This window comes from Crocuta crocuta, unplaced genomic scaffold (assembly GCF_008692635.1).
Source record: "Crocuta crocuta isolate KB4526 unplaced genomic scaffold, BGI_CrCroc_1.0 scaffold134, whole genome shotgun sequence".
NCBI classification, from domain to species: Eukaryota; Metazoa; Chordata; class Mammalia; order Carnivora; family Hyaenidae; genus Crocuta; species Crocuta crocuta.
In genome coordinates, this window is record NW_027530183.1 from 1,878,030 (window position 1) to 1,891,445 (window position 13,416).

Here is a 13,416-nt window from a genome sequence, read left to right on the forward strand (position 1 = left end):
TTTATTCATCAACTGCATTTTTTCCTTCATGAAATTCTTCCATACTTTTTGTCTATCACATCCTGTATTTATTGACATAGATTATATCATGATTGTAATTTATTAATAAAAACTTTTATGATTTTTCTTCCTAAAATAGATATCATCAAATTAAGGAAACCAATGGCAAAATAAAAGCAAACTCTTGTAATCACAGAAAGAAAAATACAAGCAGGAATAAATAGTAGTTCAAATACTGGATGTTGCCGTCTAGTGGAAAATAGATTTTTTTCTGTGGATCAGACTCCCAAATTTCAATACCACTCAAATTTGGTATTTATGGGACTTTATTTAAATATATATTCTAGATTCAAATCTGCCCGGAAATTTCTAACTCACTTAATGTGTATGATAGCCAAAGAGCTGTGTGTCAGTATTATCCACATTGGAAAAGATAAAAATTCCGTGTCAGTTAAAAGTAAGTTGCCCAGTGATACACTATGCTTTCCCTTTTTCACCAGAAATTTCACCAACTTCACCACAATAAGTCATTTCGCAGCTGCTACCATTTTTAAATGTGCAATCTGCACCAGTCCCTGCGCTCACTGCTTCACTTGTATTATTTTATTTAATCCTCTCAACAACTCTAGTAAGATAGGTACTGTGATTATACTATCTTAGAGATGAGAAGATTGGGGCAAAGAGTTTAAGTAACCTCCCCGAGGTCACACAGCTCTACCCTAGCTGAGCCCAGAGCCCATCACATTATTACATGTGTGTACAGTGCTCTGTGATGGGAAAGATTACACTCATGCCAACAGTAAAAAAGGACTAATGACTTTACAATTCTATATTGTCATCTACATTGAGCTTAGTATATATACTTCATGCAGAAATGAGTTATATTCCTTAATTACTAAGGGCTATTTAAGGACATTTTATAACTTAATATTTACATGGTTTGGACTAATACATTACACACCCAGATGTTCCTAAATATTGATTGTTGATTTTTGGCGTTATACATTTGAAGATGTTTTTGATGCTTTGCTGTTATTCTCCATTTCCCCCCTAATACTAACATAAATGAAAGTAAACTGACCTGCTTTGAACCTTCTATGTGGAGGCAAACTGAAACTAATTTATTTATAACTGGTTAGAAAACCCAGGTGATAGGGATCAGTCAGCCAGGCATGCCAAACTGAGGGTAATGAAACTGGTCTCAAATATAGGTGCCTGCCTCTACCCCACAAGGGGTAAGACCCCAGTGCTGCCCAGCCTGCTTGGGTCTACTCAGTGTTGGCAGAAGGCAAGTCTTACTTCCTCACAGCTTGATGAAATATAGGTAAAATATATCTTTCTTATAGTCTACTCCTTCTGTAGGACCCAAAGTATCAACTAACTACAATTGAAATATTAATTCCTGCTACTGCCTTAGTAGGAAATACTGTGAAAGCAAACATAGGAGCTTTACAATGGTCTTTCTTGAGGTTACATCCCTGAAAACTGCCTGATGCTGAAGTCTTCTGAGCATTAGTGAACAAACAGCATCAAATTATGTAGTGGATTTTTAAAAAGAGTAAAGAAACAACATAAAAAATTTCTCAATTCACTTTCACATTACTGAGTGGAAGAGAAACTTGCAAATATAATCTTGTATTTCTACCTCCCAAGACCTCAGAGTGTAAAATGATAAAATCCAATGATATAAAAAAGGTTCAAGTCAATATGCAGCTAAACGAAGGGAAAAATTTTTTGACTAACAAATCTTCTAGCATATTGAACTGGAAAGAACAGAGGAAATAAATTTAACAGATAACATTAATTGAGCATTAAGCTGTCCCACTTTCCAAAATGTTCTTTGCATGCATTACCCCATTTTAATTTCCAGGAGAAGATTTCATGAGGTAGGTGCTATTATCTTAAGATAAAGAAACTGAGTAGTTAAGTCATTTGCTGGAGTTTACAGCTAGTAAACTATGGACCAGAAACAAGCTGCCAGGGTCCAGAGCCCAAATCTACCACACTATAAGAAGATCAAACCTGTTATTATTTCCTTAGACCAAACTTGGGGCAAAAAATCCATTGAATGGGGGGCGCCTGGGTGGCTTAGTCGGTTAAGCGTCCGACTTTCGCTTAGGTCATGATCTTGCGGTTCGTGGGTTCGAGCCCCGCGTCGGGCTCTGTGCTGACTGCCAGCTCAGAGCCTGGAGCCTGTTCCAGTCTGTGACTCCCTCTCTCTCTGACCCTCCCCTGCTCACGCTGTCTCTCTCTCTCTCCTAGAAATAAATAAAACATTTAAAAAAAATTAAAAAAAAAATCCATTGAATGGATCTCCATTCAACCAATGGGCATCCGCCTGATGACACGGTTTAGACTCCTTGCTGTCTCCAAGCACATTTATAGAAGTTAACAAGTTGTGTCTTATTATGCAGTTGAACAGTGAGTCCCACAGGGTAAGAATCTGGATATCTTGGAGATTAACAGGCCCATGGCATTCTTTTCAGCCTCTAAACTTTTAATTTAATAAGACAGGAAAAAATAAAAGAGAAACAAGGTTACAAGGGCTATATTAAAGATTTACATAAAACAAATCAAAGCTTTAACATATCCAATATGACTGTGTTTGAAACCTCATTTTGGAGATAACCACGTAGGGCCAAGTTTAACACTGTGTGACTTTTGAGGTCAGGCCACTGGCTCCCTCGCACCCCTTGCGTGAAAACGGAACTCACCCAATTTAAGCATTGGTTTTGTCTGTAATTTGTAAATACGGTGGAACAGTTACTAGCGTCCTCAGGCTGCCGGCTGCCGGCCGCGCTCAGAACTACCGAACGGTGCCACGAAAAAGCAGTCGGGTCAGGTGCGCCTTCGGAACCAAAGCGCTGCTGGCTCCTCTAGGCCCCGGGACTGCATTTTCATAGCACCAGGGGCGGGGTCTGGCAGGCGAGGGGCTGGCTGCGCGGAGATCGCTGACGCGGCCTGGGCTGCGGTGTGGTGGTCGGCTGTCAGACCATGTTAAGCGGAGCGCGCGCCTGGCTCCTCGCCTCAACGCTGAGGGGTACGCGCGCGCCGCCGTCCGCGGTCGCCCGTAGGTGCCTTCACGCGTCGGGATCGCGGCGGTCGGCAGACAAGAGCGAGAAGACAGGGAACCAGCCCCGCGCCTTCGACCCTGCGCTGCTCGAGTTCCTGGTGTGCCCGCTCTCCAAGAAGCCGCTCAGGTGAGATTTAGCGGCTGCGAGTTTCCGTTCGCGCCCTCCGGTGGCGGGGAGGGGGCGGGCGAGCCGGGCCGTTCACGGCCAACGGGGGCGCCCTTTCAAGTCAGTCTGGGTATTTCCTGCTGCCATTTTCTGGATCCGGGCCGGACCAGTTCTCACGCACCTCCCACCGCAGCGGAAGGGCGGGAGGAGACGTGGCGGGAGGGGAGCCGCGCCCCAGGCGGCCNCCAAATCAAACCGCCGACCCGCAGTGATCGAATGCAGCGTTTACCGGTTTTGCCACAGGTTGCGCCGTCGAATTGCCAGCTCACCTTTTTAAAAATGCAGATTCCCGGGCACCACCCCTGGCCCGACCCAGCCGGGCGGTCAGGAGGCTGGACCAGAGCAAGGTGTTTTCTTAAAAGGACCTTAAGGGATTCTAATGTACCGCCAGGTTTTTGAGCTGTTAGGAGTCATGACTGGTCCAGGGCATTCAGATTTTTAAAACAAGATGATGAAAAATACTGTAGTAGCTTCCAGATTCTTGTGAAAATGCTCAGCTGATGCGTGACGATCGTAAACATTTAAGCTGTGTGTGGTGCCTCTTTGGGTCTTCGTTCTGGATTAGCTGGGTTTTGGAAAGGCGTCCTTAACCTTTTAAGGAAAACAGCTCTACAGTTCCAGGCTACTAAAACTGAACATTGACAACACTAGTATTACAAATTGAATATACTAAACACCGAAATGTTATCAGTGGTTATCTCTGGGTGGTAGATTGCTAGCCGTTTTTTTATTTTAATTCTTTTTGCATTTTTCTTTCTAGATTTTTCCCCCTTAATGAATGTATTTGATTTTCTTATACCTTCAAATGACCATTTGATCTACCTTTTAGTTAACTGTGTCACTAGCTCACTGCAGACCCATTGCTTTCCACACTTTCCTCTTTCTGCTGTCTCATCTTCCTCAAACTTTTATTTTGTATACCTTGATTTTTCAGTGGTTTTCTTCTAATGGATCAGTAAGGTTGCTCTATTAAGCGTGCATGCCTTCTAACACGGGAAAATTGAATTTTTCTCTAGTGACTGTTTCAGTAGTAAATTCACTGGGATGGTTTTGGGGTTGACCGGAGTAAGGAAGGAATGTTTGGATGAAAAGGGGAGATTCTTTTCTGACTAGATTTAAAAAATGCATATTCAGTGAAAGTGAAAAAGAAAATATGAGAGAAACAGATTCAAATGTGAATAGAGATTCATTTTCTAAGAGAAGTCTTTTCACTTTGTTAATACTGTTTTTAGGATTAAAAGCAGTTTAATACTGAATTAAATCTGACAAGAATTGGATAAATGGTGTTGTTTATTGAAAACCAAGCTCTTCTAAGCATTTTATTTTCCTCAATTCATTCTGTTTTCCTTTTGCCCTCCTCAGATTTGAAGCATCGACAAATGAATTGATCAATGAAGAATTGGGAATAGCCTATCCAATTATTGATGGGATTCCTAATATGATACCACAGGCAGCTAGGATGACACATCAGAATAAGAAGCAAGAAGAAATGGAGCAGCACTAGATGATAATTAAAAACAGCAACACACACAACTAAATTTTCTTAATAACATCTACCTTTTAAAAAGTCAGACGGGCAGGTAATAAGTGGGGGAGAAGAATGTTTCTGTCTCTTCCTACGTTGACTGTCCTTATTCCATTGGTCTCTTTAGCAGGACTGTTCTACTCAGCTTCTGTGGAAGAAAACTTCCCACAGGGCTGCACTAGCACAACAAGCCTATGCTTTTACAGTCTGCTCCTGCCCATTACCATACCAGTTTATGTGTTCTTCCACCTTTGGACTTGGATGGGTATTAAACTCTTCAGGCATAATTAATAAAACCAGAGCCAAGATAATATATATATTAATGATAGGTCTTGAGTGTGTATTTCTGAAAGCTCAACTACATGGAAATACTGGAAACGCACTAAATCTGCAGGAAAGGTGCTTTGCTTGCTTCTCTCAGGTTTAGGACTATGGAAGGCTTAAGCTGCAGAAGTTTCTCTTATTGTATTTTTGCTCTGCCCTTGTTTTTTTTTTGTTTGTTTGTTTTTAATTCTTATTTATTAGCTGTTGTATCAGAAGAAACATTTCAACAAAGTTTCTTGTTGGAAATGAACAGTCCCAGCCATTACCTAATGACTTTATTTCTTACCCCATTCATCTAAAAGCTAATTAAAATGTTACATGTTTATTTTAGATTTAAAGTATTTGGTAGAGTCACATGTTAAGGATGACTGAAATAATCCAAAAGAGCTATGGCTGAAGTAGTTGTAGAGAAATGCATTTGAGCTGATGTGATAGAAAACCACAATAAAATGGAAATTTCATGTACTTGCAAAGATTCTGAGTTTGTAAAGTTACCTTTGTTTCTTTGGCATCAAATGTTTACATTAGAAATAATAAAATGATGGTTTTCCATTTAAAAAAGTGCAGTCTTTTGTTTGATCATAAGACTGTGGTTCTAAGAGAGGAAAAATATAGAAATATTCTAAACTTTACAATATAGGCAGTTTTTAGATAGGCACGTAATACCCAGGCACTTAATACACCATATAGACTACCATCCCAGGAAACTATAGATCTTAGGAGATAGGGGTAGGTTTGAAAGACTTGGAAAGAGCTTTTGTGTCCTATGAAGCTGAGGGCTATGTTTTGAACCACTTTTCAGTTTATTTTCCTGCCTAGGAGATCTATTTAGCACTGCATTAGTTCAGTGTATTCTGTAGTACAAATCATGTTTTTAAAATCACCCTATGGTACTCAACACCAAAAAAGCAGGACCTGTATAGATATTTTTCCAAAGAAGACTTTCATGGCCAACAGACAAATGAAAAGATGCTCAACATTATTAATCGTCAAAGAAATGAAAATCCAAATCACAACAAGATACCACCTTACAGCTATCAGAATAGCTAAAAATAAAAACATAAGGGTTGGCAAGGATGTGTAGACAAGGGAACCCTTGTGTACTGTTGGTGGGAGTATAACATTGTGCAATCACTGTGAAAAGCAGTATAGAAATTCCTCAGAAAGTTAAAAATAGAAATACTGTATGATCCAGTAATTCCAGCACTGGGTATTTACCCAAAGAAAACAACGCTGATTTGAAAGAATATACGCACCCCAGTTTATTGCAGCATTATTTACAATACCAAGATCTGGAAGTAATGTAAGTTGAATGGATGAAGATATGGCTTATATATGAGGCTGGAGGGAAAAGAGGCTTAGAAGACAAGTTGACCAAAGTAAAGCAATTTTGGTTTTAGGCCGACCCTTAACCTAAAAGCTGGACATAAAATGTCACAAGATCCAACTGGAAAACCACAAAACACCACTCTTGATGGTACTAAAAGCTATATAGATGGATATCCTTAAAATTGCTTCCTGGTGGGTTATCCTACAACCCTAGACAATGGAAAAATTAACTGCTCAATGTGAATGAGAAATCCACAGTTGAAGAGTAATCCCCTCCCTATATGGTTAGCTAATGAAACAAAAACTTCTAAAACCCTTAGAAGCAAAGGGGGATCCTCTTCCTCTCCTGGAAGGAGACTGATACTTTGTATTTGAAGTAGCTCCTTTTTTGCATATTTAATCTTTGTCCCTTATTCTAAGTGGCTTGCTCTTGAATTTTTTTTCACACAAAGCCAAGAACCCTCTTGGTGAGGGGCCTGAGTGAGGTCCCCTTTCTTGGGGTCTCGGCCTGCCTAGCATCACATACAATGGAATATTATATAAAAAAGAATGAGTCCTTGCCATGTGTGATAACATAGACGGACCTTGAGGGTATCCTGCTAAGTGAAAGAAGTCACAAACAAATACCATATTATTTAATTTACATGTGGAATCTAAAAATCAAAAAGCAGAAATAGACAAATACAGAGAACAAACTGATGGTTGCCAAAGGGGAGTGGTGGGAATGGGCAAAACAGATGAAGGAGAGCGGGAGATACAGGCCTCCAGTTATGGAATAGGTCATGAGAATAAAAGGTACAGCATAGGGATTATAGTCAACAATGGCATTGTAATAGTATAGTGACAGATAGTAGCTATGTTTGTGGTGAGCTTAGCATTCTGTAGAGAGCTGTCCAGTCACTAAGTATACACCTGAAACCAATGTAACGTGTGCCAACAATACTTTAAAACAATTAAAAATTAAATCACCATATGGCAAATACAAATAATCTGAAAGATTATAGAAGTTCCCATTATCTCCTGATAAGAAGTTCTTGTTCTTTTTAATTAACCCTAAATCTCACTTTTGTCAGTGTAAATGAAACAATTTTACTGATAAAGCAAGCATTTTACTCTGAAAAGTCAATTTCAGCTTTTGCATTTTATCATTTTTGAGGAAACTGATAAGCATACCTTGGGAGAGTTCAATATTATCTACATTCTTTCACTAATAGAATTTCTTTGGCAACCACTTCTATAGTACAAACTATTCACTAGGTACAGTTCTAAGCATATTACATATATTCTTTTATAATCTAAGAGCTAAGGTAAGTAGTATTGGTACCATTCTACAGATTCGGAAACTGAAGCAGAGAGATTGAAGTGATTTGCCCAAGATTAACAACAGTCTGAACCAAAGTTGAAACCCAATACCACTGTGGCTTCTGTCTGCCTTCTTTTTTCTTTTTCTTCCTTTCTTTTTCTCTTTCCTTTTTTCCCCCTTCTTAATCACACTATACAGTATCTCTTTAAAGTAAGTAAGTAAATAAAATCCTTTCTATTTATAAGAAAAATACAATTAGGGATCAAAATGCTTGGATTCAAATTCTTACTCAAGCCTGATACCCTTCTTCTTGTTTCCTACAGCAACATATATTTTATCTCTATTTTAGCACTTGAACTTGCACTGTAATTGCCTGTTTTCTGTCTCCTGTCTAGACAGTAACTTCAACATTTTAAATTTAATGCTTAGCACAGAGCAGGCATGTACTTCCTGAAAGACTGAAAACATGGTTCTGACAAGCTTTATAACTTTAGGCAAGTTACTTCTCTCTGAGCTTCATCTGTAGAGCTAGAAATCCTTCCCCGGCTTCTTTCATAAAATTGTGAGGAACAAACCAAACTTTACACATGAAATCCCTTTGTGAAACAACCCTAACTGGTGAACAACACAACCAGGCAAAGTCTCTGGAAATTGTTCCAAGGGCAGTCAGCCTACTGAGGCAAGCAACATACCAGAAAATCCCATTCAGTGAAGTTTGTAGCATTTGAACCACCACCCACATCTTTCTTCCTCCTCTCAGCTCAGACAGATGGCCACTCCAGGGGGCGCCACCAAGATAGGACCTCTCTTTCCCCCCAAAACTCCTGTTTGAGTGTTAAGGCATCTTCCCCAGGAGGTGCCTGGGGCCGTCAGCAGAGTAAAGGTGCTTATGTAACTATAAAAGACAGCATATTTCCTCTTTCTACTTAACTGATTTGCAGAGCAATTATAGAAAACAATGTGTATAAATTATATTTGGGGTCTATCATGTTTGCTATTAGCAGCACAAAGGAAGTAGCTGAGAGCAAAGCTGAACTGGAGTACAGAAATGACACAGTACAGATGGTAACTTGAATTCACAGGAACTAATAAACCAGAGAAGGTAAAAAATGTTAAGATATTTAATACTACAAATATATCCTCCTTCTCCTCTGTTCCTTTAAGAGGCATTAAATTAGATACAGTAAAAATTTTAACCAAGTATTGTTGAGTATGTAACATGTAGACCTAATATGCATGACAAGAGCCCAAAAAGGGAGAAAAAAAGGAAGAGCTACCTACCTGAATATTTCTATTTCACTAGCACTCTTACGAACACATTTGCATACATATCAATTACATCTTAATTTTAAAAAATGCAATAGCAAAAAAAAAAAAACAACCAGATCTGCTGCAGATTTTAAGTATTTCTCAGGCCCTCAAATGCTGCTGGTAGGACTATAAAATGATGCAGCTTCTTTGGAAAACAGTTGATAGTCCTTCAGAAAATTAAACAGAGTTACCACACAACCCAGAAGTTCCACTTCTACGTCTCTATCTACTCAAAGGAAAGGAAAAATGTCCACACAAACTTGAACACAAATGTTCATAGCATCATTCATAATAGCCAAAAAGCAGAAAACAACACAATGTCCATCAACTGATGAATGGATAAAATATGGTATGATGAAATCTTAATTTAGCAATAAATAGGAACGAAGTACGGATACATGCTACATACAACATAGATGAACTTTGAAAACATGCAAAGTGAAAGAAGACAGTTATTAAAAATCCTATACTGTTTGATTTCATTTACATGAAATGTCCCTAATAGACAAATCTATAGGAACAGAAAGTAGACTAGTGGTTGCATATGGCTGGGGACATTATGAAGTTATGGCTCTTGGGTACGGAGTTTCTCTTTGGGGTGATGAAAATGTCCTAAAGTTGAATGTGGAAATGGTTGGACAAACCCGTGAATATACTAAATCCATTCAGTTGTACACTCACACAGCTGAATTAAATGCTATGTGCATCAGATATCAATAAAGCTTTACCAAATTAAAAAAAAAAAAGTACTATCTACATGTCCAGCATAAGGTTAGTGGTTCCAAGAGCTGGTAGAGGTGTGGCCAAAAGTGGAATACAGGTCTTAAGCCTTCTAAATTTTACCCACCATGCTGTACTATTTCTAGTGATGCTCTCAGACACAAATACCCTTCCTTAGTAATTCTCCAACACTTTTTAGTATTCCTCTTCAGCAAATCATCCTGGCTTCCTGTTATGGCGACTTTTGTTCACTAGCTTCCCATAACATAGCTCATGCCACATACACCAGGGCATTGACCCCACCACCTCCAACTCTAAGAAATACTCTTACTCTTTCACTAACTGGGACTCTTCCTCACTTCTCAGTAATTCTGGTTTCACAATAAGCGATCTCACCTCTTTGGAGCCCCTTACCAGGATTATCTTCCTTAGTGTCATCTGCATCACTGACAAGGTCCATCTTTATCCACCTTGTGAATAAGATCCTTCCCATCAGCTTCCTAAGTGATAGTTTTCCACTCTTGAGAACAAAAAAATTTGCCATGACCTACTCTCCCCCCTTCATTTTCTTCCAATCCTGCAGAGTGGGCTAAGGAAGCCTCCCTGAACCTGACTCCTGATCTGTAAGATGAAAAGGTTACCTACTTCCAGACTTGGTGGTTGTTTTAAGGGAGATAGAAAATATGAAATTACCTAGTAAACTCAAGAAATTACCTACCACATTTAACAAACACTATGGCAAGATTCTGACTACTGTGTGTAGTTGGGACTGTCTCCCAAGTTTTTACCCTTAGTAAAATGTTCCATTTTCAGGTAATTGCGACCTTCTGCATATGCCACTAGATGGCACTTTTAGCTAACTCATGTTGGACCAGGGTTACCAGGATGAGCATTGCACCCAGAAAGATTGCATTTGTGAAATGTTGAGCTAGGACGCCATATTCTACATTTATTAGGGTGGCATCTGCTAGGGAAGTGAATCCTGAGAAACAAGTGGGAGGAACCCAGCTGGAGGTGGATTTAAACAGAGGAGGTGAGGAAGGGTGGGGGATGGGTGGTATAAGGTCCCAGGCAGAAGAAAACGAATGAGTAACAGGAGAGACTGGCCCACTCAGCAAATTGAGTAGTTACAAATAACTGGAATGAAGTATACTATGTATGCAGGGCGAAGATAGGAGCCAAGGCCAATGATGGGAACCAAGGCCATGGGAGCCAAGGCCATGGGAGCCAAGGCTGGTGATGTACACAGGCAGGTCAGGAAGGACTTGGGAGATATATAGTAACAATGTCAGTGAAATTTGACTTTACTGCTGGATTTTTCAAATCGTTTTGATTTGTGCAATTTTATACACTCTGGCTCTTCTTCCCAGAAAAAAAAAAAAAGCACAATTACAGGGAGTTGGCAAGTTATGGGCCCATCAGTGGCAAGTCCTCATCATATTTGCACTAATACAGTAGCCACCAATTACAGATAGATACCGAGCACTTGAAATCTGGGTAGTATGACGGACAACTGAATTTTAAATTTTACTTAATTTTAATTAAATAGCCACATATTGGGCAGCACAGCTCAACTCTTCTGATCACTGCCAATTAAATTTTCTCTCTTCAAAACTCAGACTAAACCTTATCTATGGCATACATTTACCTTATTGAAGGTAAATCACCCCACAGACTGGGGGTGGGGTGGTTTCCCAGCCTCACAGCAAGTTCTGTGGGGCACTGTTGATCTAGACACAAGAACTAGAATTGTCAAGACCTGACTGATTTATTGAATGTGTGGGACAAAGAGGAAAGAAGAGGATGGAAAGCTTCTGTCTGGCAATACTGTGGGTACCACTCCAAGCTGTGCAGTATGGAAAAACGATGTTTTCTTCTTAAACATGCTGAGGTCAAGGAGCCAAGGGACATGCAGGGAGACAGAAAAATGGCTGTGGTGCTGCAATCTGCCAGTTCCTGTAGGTCAGAGAGAGATGTGAGTGCCATCAACAGAGAAGACGTAACCAAAGCCACGGAGTGGATGGGAGTGCGTGCAGTGACGACACAGGGCTGCACTAGCACTGGAGGTCAGGGGACCCTGAGTGTAATAATGCATGCAGAGGAAATGGAAAAGCAGCCAAGAAAAAGGAAGTCATAGTCTAGCAGTTAATGACAGTTTTGAGGAGAAAGTAGTCAATGGTTTCAAATGCAATGGAGGAGATTTAGGATGGAAATGGGCAGTTTCGTTGACATTTTCAACAAGTCATTTGTATCTTTTACTAGAACAGTGGGAGTAAGAGAAGCACCACTTCAGCCAAGAAGCTAATGAGAGAAAAACAATTCTGTCATAAAGTAGTGTGTTTCAGGGTCACTTTGTTACAACAGCCTCAACTATATCATTATTAAGATGTCCAACATGCAAAACCATAATTCTAAAAGAGGAGCTAAACACAATGAATACTCAGCAGGGCTTATATATTAAATTTTGAGTTCTTAATTTTATTTCTGAAAATATTTCCCCGAAGAGGTAAACAATGTGAGGTAGGATCAGCCAAATCCTCTGCTGTTGTTGATGGCTACTTGAAGTGCTTCTTCCACTCTTTCCATCGTAGAGTATTTAGGGAGGTAGAGGACACTAATACAGGTCTGTGCTCTTATGGGATCTTTTTCATTCACATTTTCAGGACAGCAAAATGTTATTTTCATGTTCTTTAAACCTTTTACTTGAATTCTGTCAGTTCCTGTAAGAAACACTAGAAAGAAGAATAATATTGAGTGATCTGCCTCCCAGAGACCAAGATTTATGGAGGAAAAAAAATGTGTTTATTTAAGAACATTTACTGAGGGCCCCAAGTTTAGAGTTCTGCATCAGACTGCATCTGGGACTGATACACTGTCCATACCTCCAAGCAGCTTATGGTCTGGCTGGAAATGTAATATTCTTGTGCAGAAGAAGACAAATAGCAAGAGAAAGCTACAAGAGTGGAAGACAGCCAAACAAGGTGCCATGGAATTAAGTGCTTCCTGAGGGAAACTGCTGTGTGTGCTTCAGAGCAGGGAGAAAGAATCAGGCTGGGATGATTGGGGAGACTTGAGAGAGCTTAGAATTAAGCTGGACCTTAAGGAGGAGAAGGTTTAGAGTGGCAACCAGAAGGTGGGTGAAGGTTCGAGGCAGGACAAGGAGTTTCAGAAAAAGCCTGGAGGTGGGAGAGTACGAAGGGAACTTAAGAATGTAGAGACGATGGAACTGTTTGACTGGAACAAAGACTTCCTGTAAGTAAGACTGGAAAGTTAAGCTGGGCTTCTGGAGAACTCTGAGTGGCTTCCAACATACATGTTGGAACAAAAAGATAAATGTTTCTCAAAAACGAGTATGGAAATTTTTTAAGAAAATGAGAGGGAAGGTCACATTAAGCAAAGTTGCAGGAAAACGACCAAATAAGCACGAAACGGAGATCAAAATGTGGAAGGTGAGGTAAAAAGGCTTGGAGACAATGACATCGTAAAACTTGGCTAATCCCACAAAGCTTGAATAACTGAGTCACAAGTATAGAAAGCAGATGAAATATCTAACTTGGATGGAGAACTGAAAAACATTTGAAAGCAACAGGCAGGGTTAAAACCACAGAGGAAAAAACCTATATTCACATTTATTTTTTGTTATCAGGACAGCCTGGCCTAGAGAA

General features: G+C 39.8%; 3 protein-coding genes across 4 annotated transcripts in view; 2 read left to right on the plus strand and 1 right to left on the minus strand.

Moving 5' to 3' along the window:
* Positions 1-2,901: 2,901 nt before the first annotated feature.
* PYURF (PIGY upstream open reading frame) lies at positions 2,902-4,750 on the plus strand. Its single transcript, XM_077765118.1, has 2 exons — positions 2,902-3,200; positions 4,602-4,750. Exons 1-2 carry the CDS (start codon positions 2,995-2,997, stop codon positions 4,741-4,743), a joined length of 348 nt encoding a protein of 115 aa, XP_077621244.1. The 5' UTR covers positions 2,902-2,994; the 3' UTR covers positions 4,744-4,750.
* Positions 4,751-4,829: 79 nt separating this feature from the next.
* PIGY (phosphatidylinositol glycan anchor biosynthesis class Y) lies at positions 4,830-5,553 on the plus strand. Its single transcript, XM_077765119.1, has one exon. The coding sequence runs from the start codon at positions 4,840-4,842 to the stop codon at positions 5,053-5,055; it is 216 nt and encodes a 71-aa protein (XP_077621245.1). The 5' UTR covers positions 4,830-4,839; the 3' UTR covers positions 5,056-5,553.
* Positions 5,554-12,208: 6,655 nt separating this feature from the next.
* The window catches only part of HERC5 (HECT and RLD domain containing E3 ubiquitin protein ligase 5), a 41,993-nt gene continuing 40,785 nt past the window's right edge, over positions 12,209-13,416 (minus strand). For both annotated transcript variants that reach the window (XM_077765120.1, XM_077765121.1), the window contains one exon: positions 12,209-12,483. In XM_077765120.1, coding sequence (XP_077621246.1) covers positions 12,278-12,483 — 206 coding nt within the window. In that variant the 3' untranslated portion in view covers positions 12,209-12,277. The remainder of the gene's footprint in view (positions 12,484-13,416) is intronic.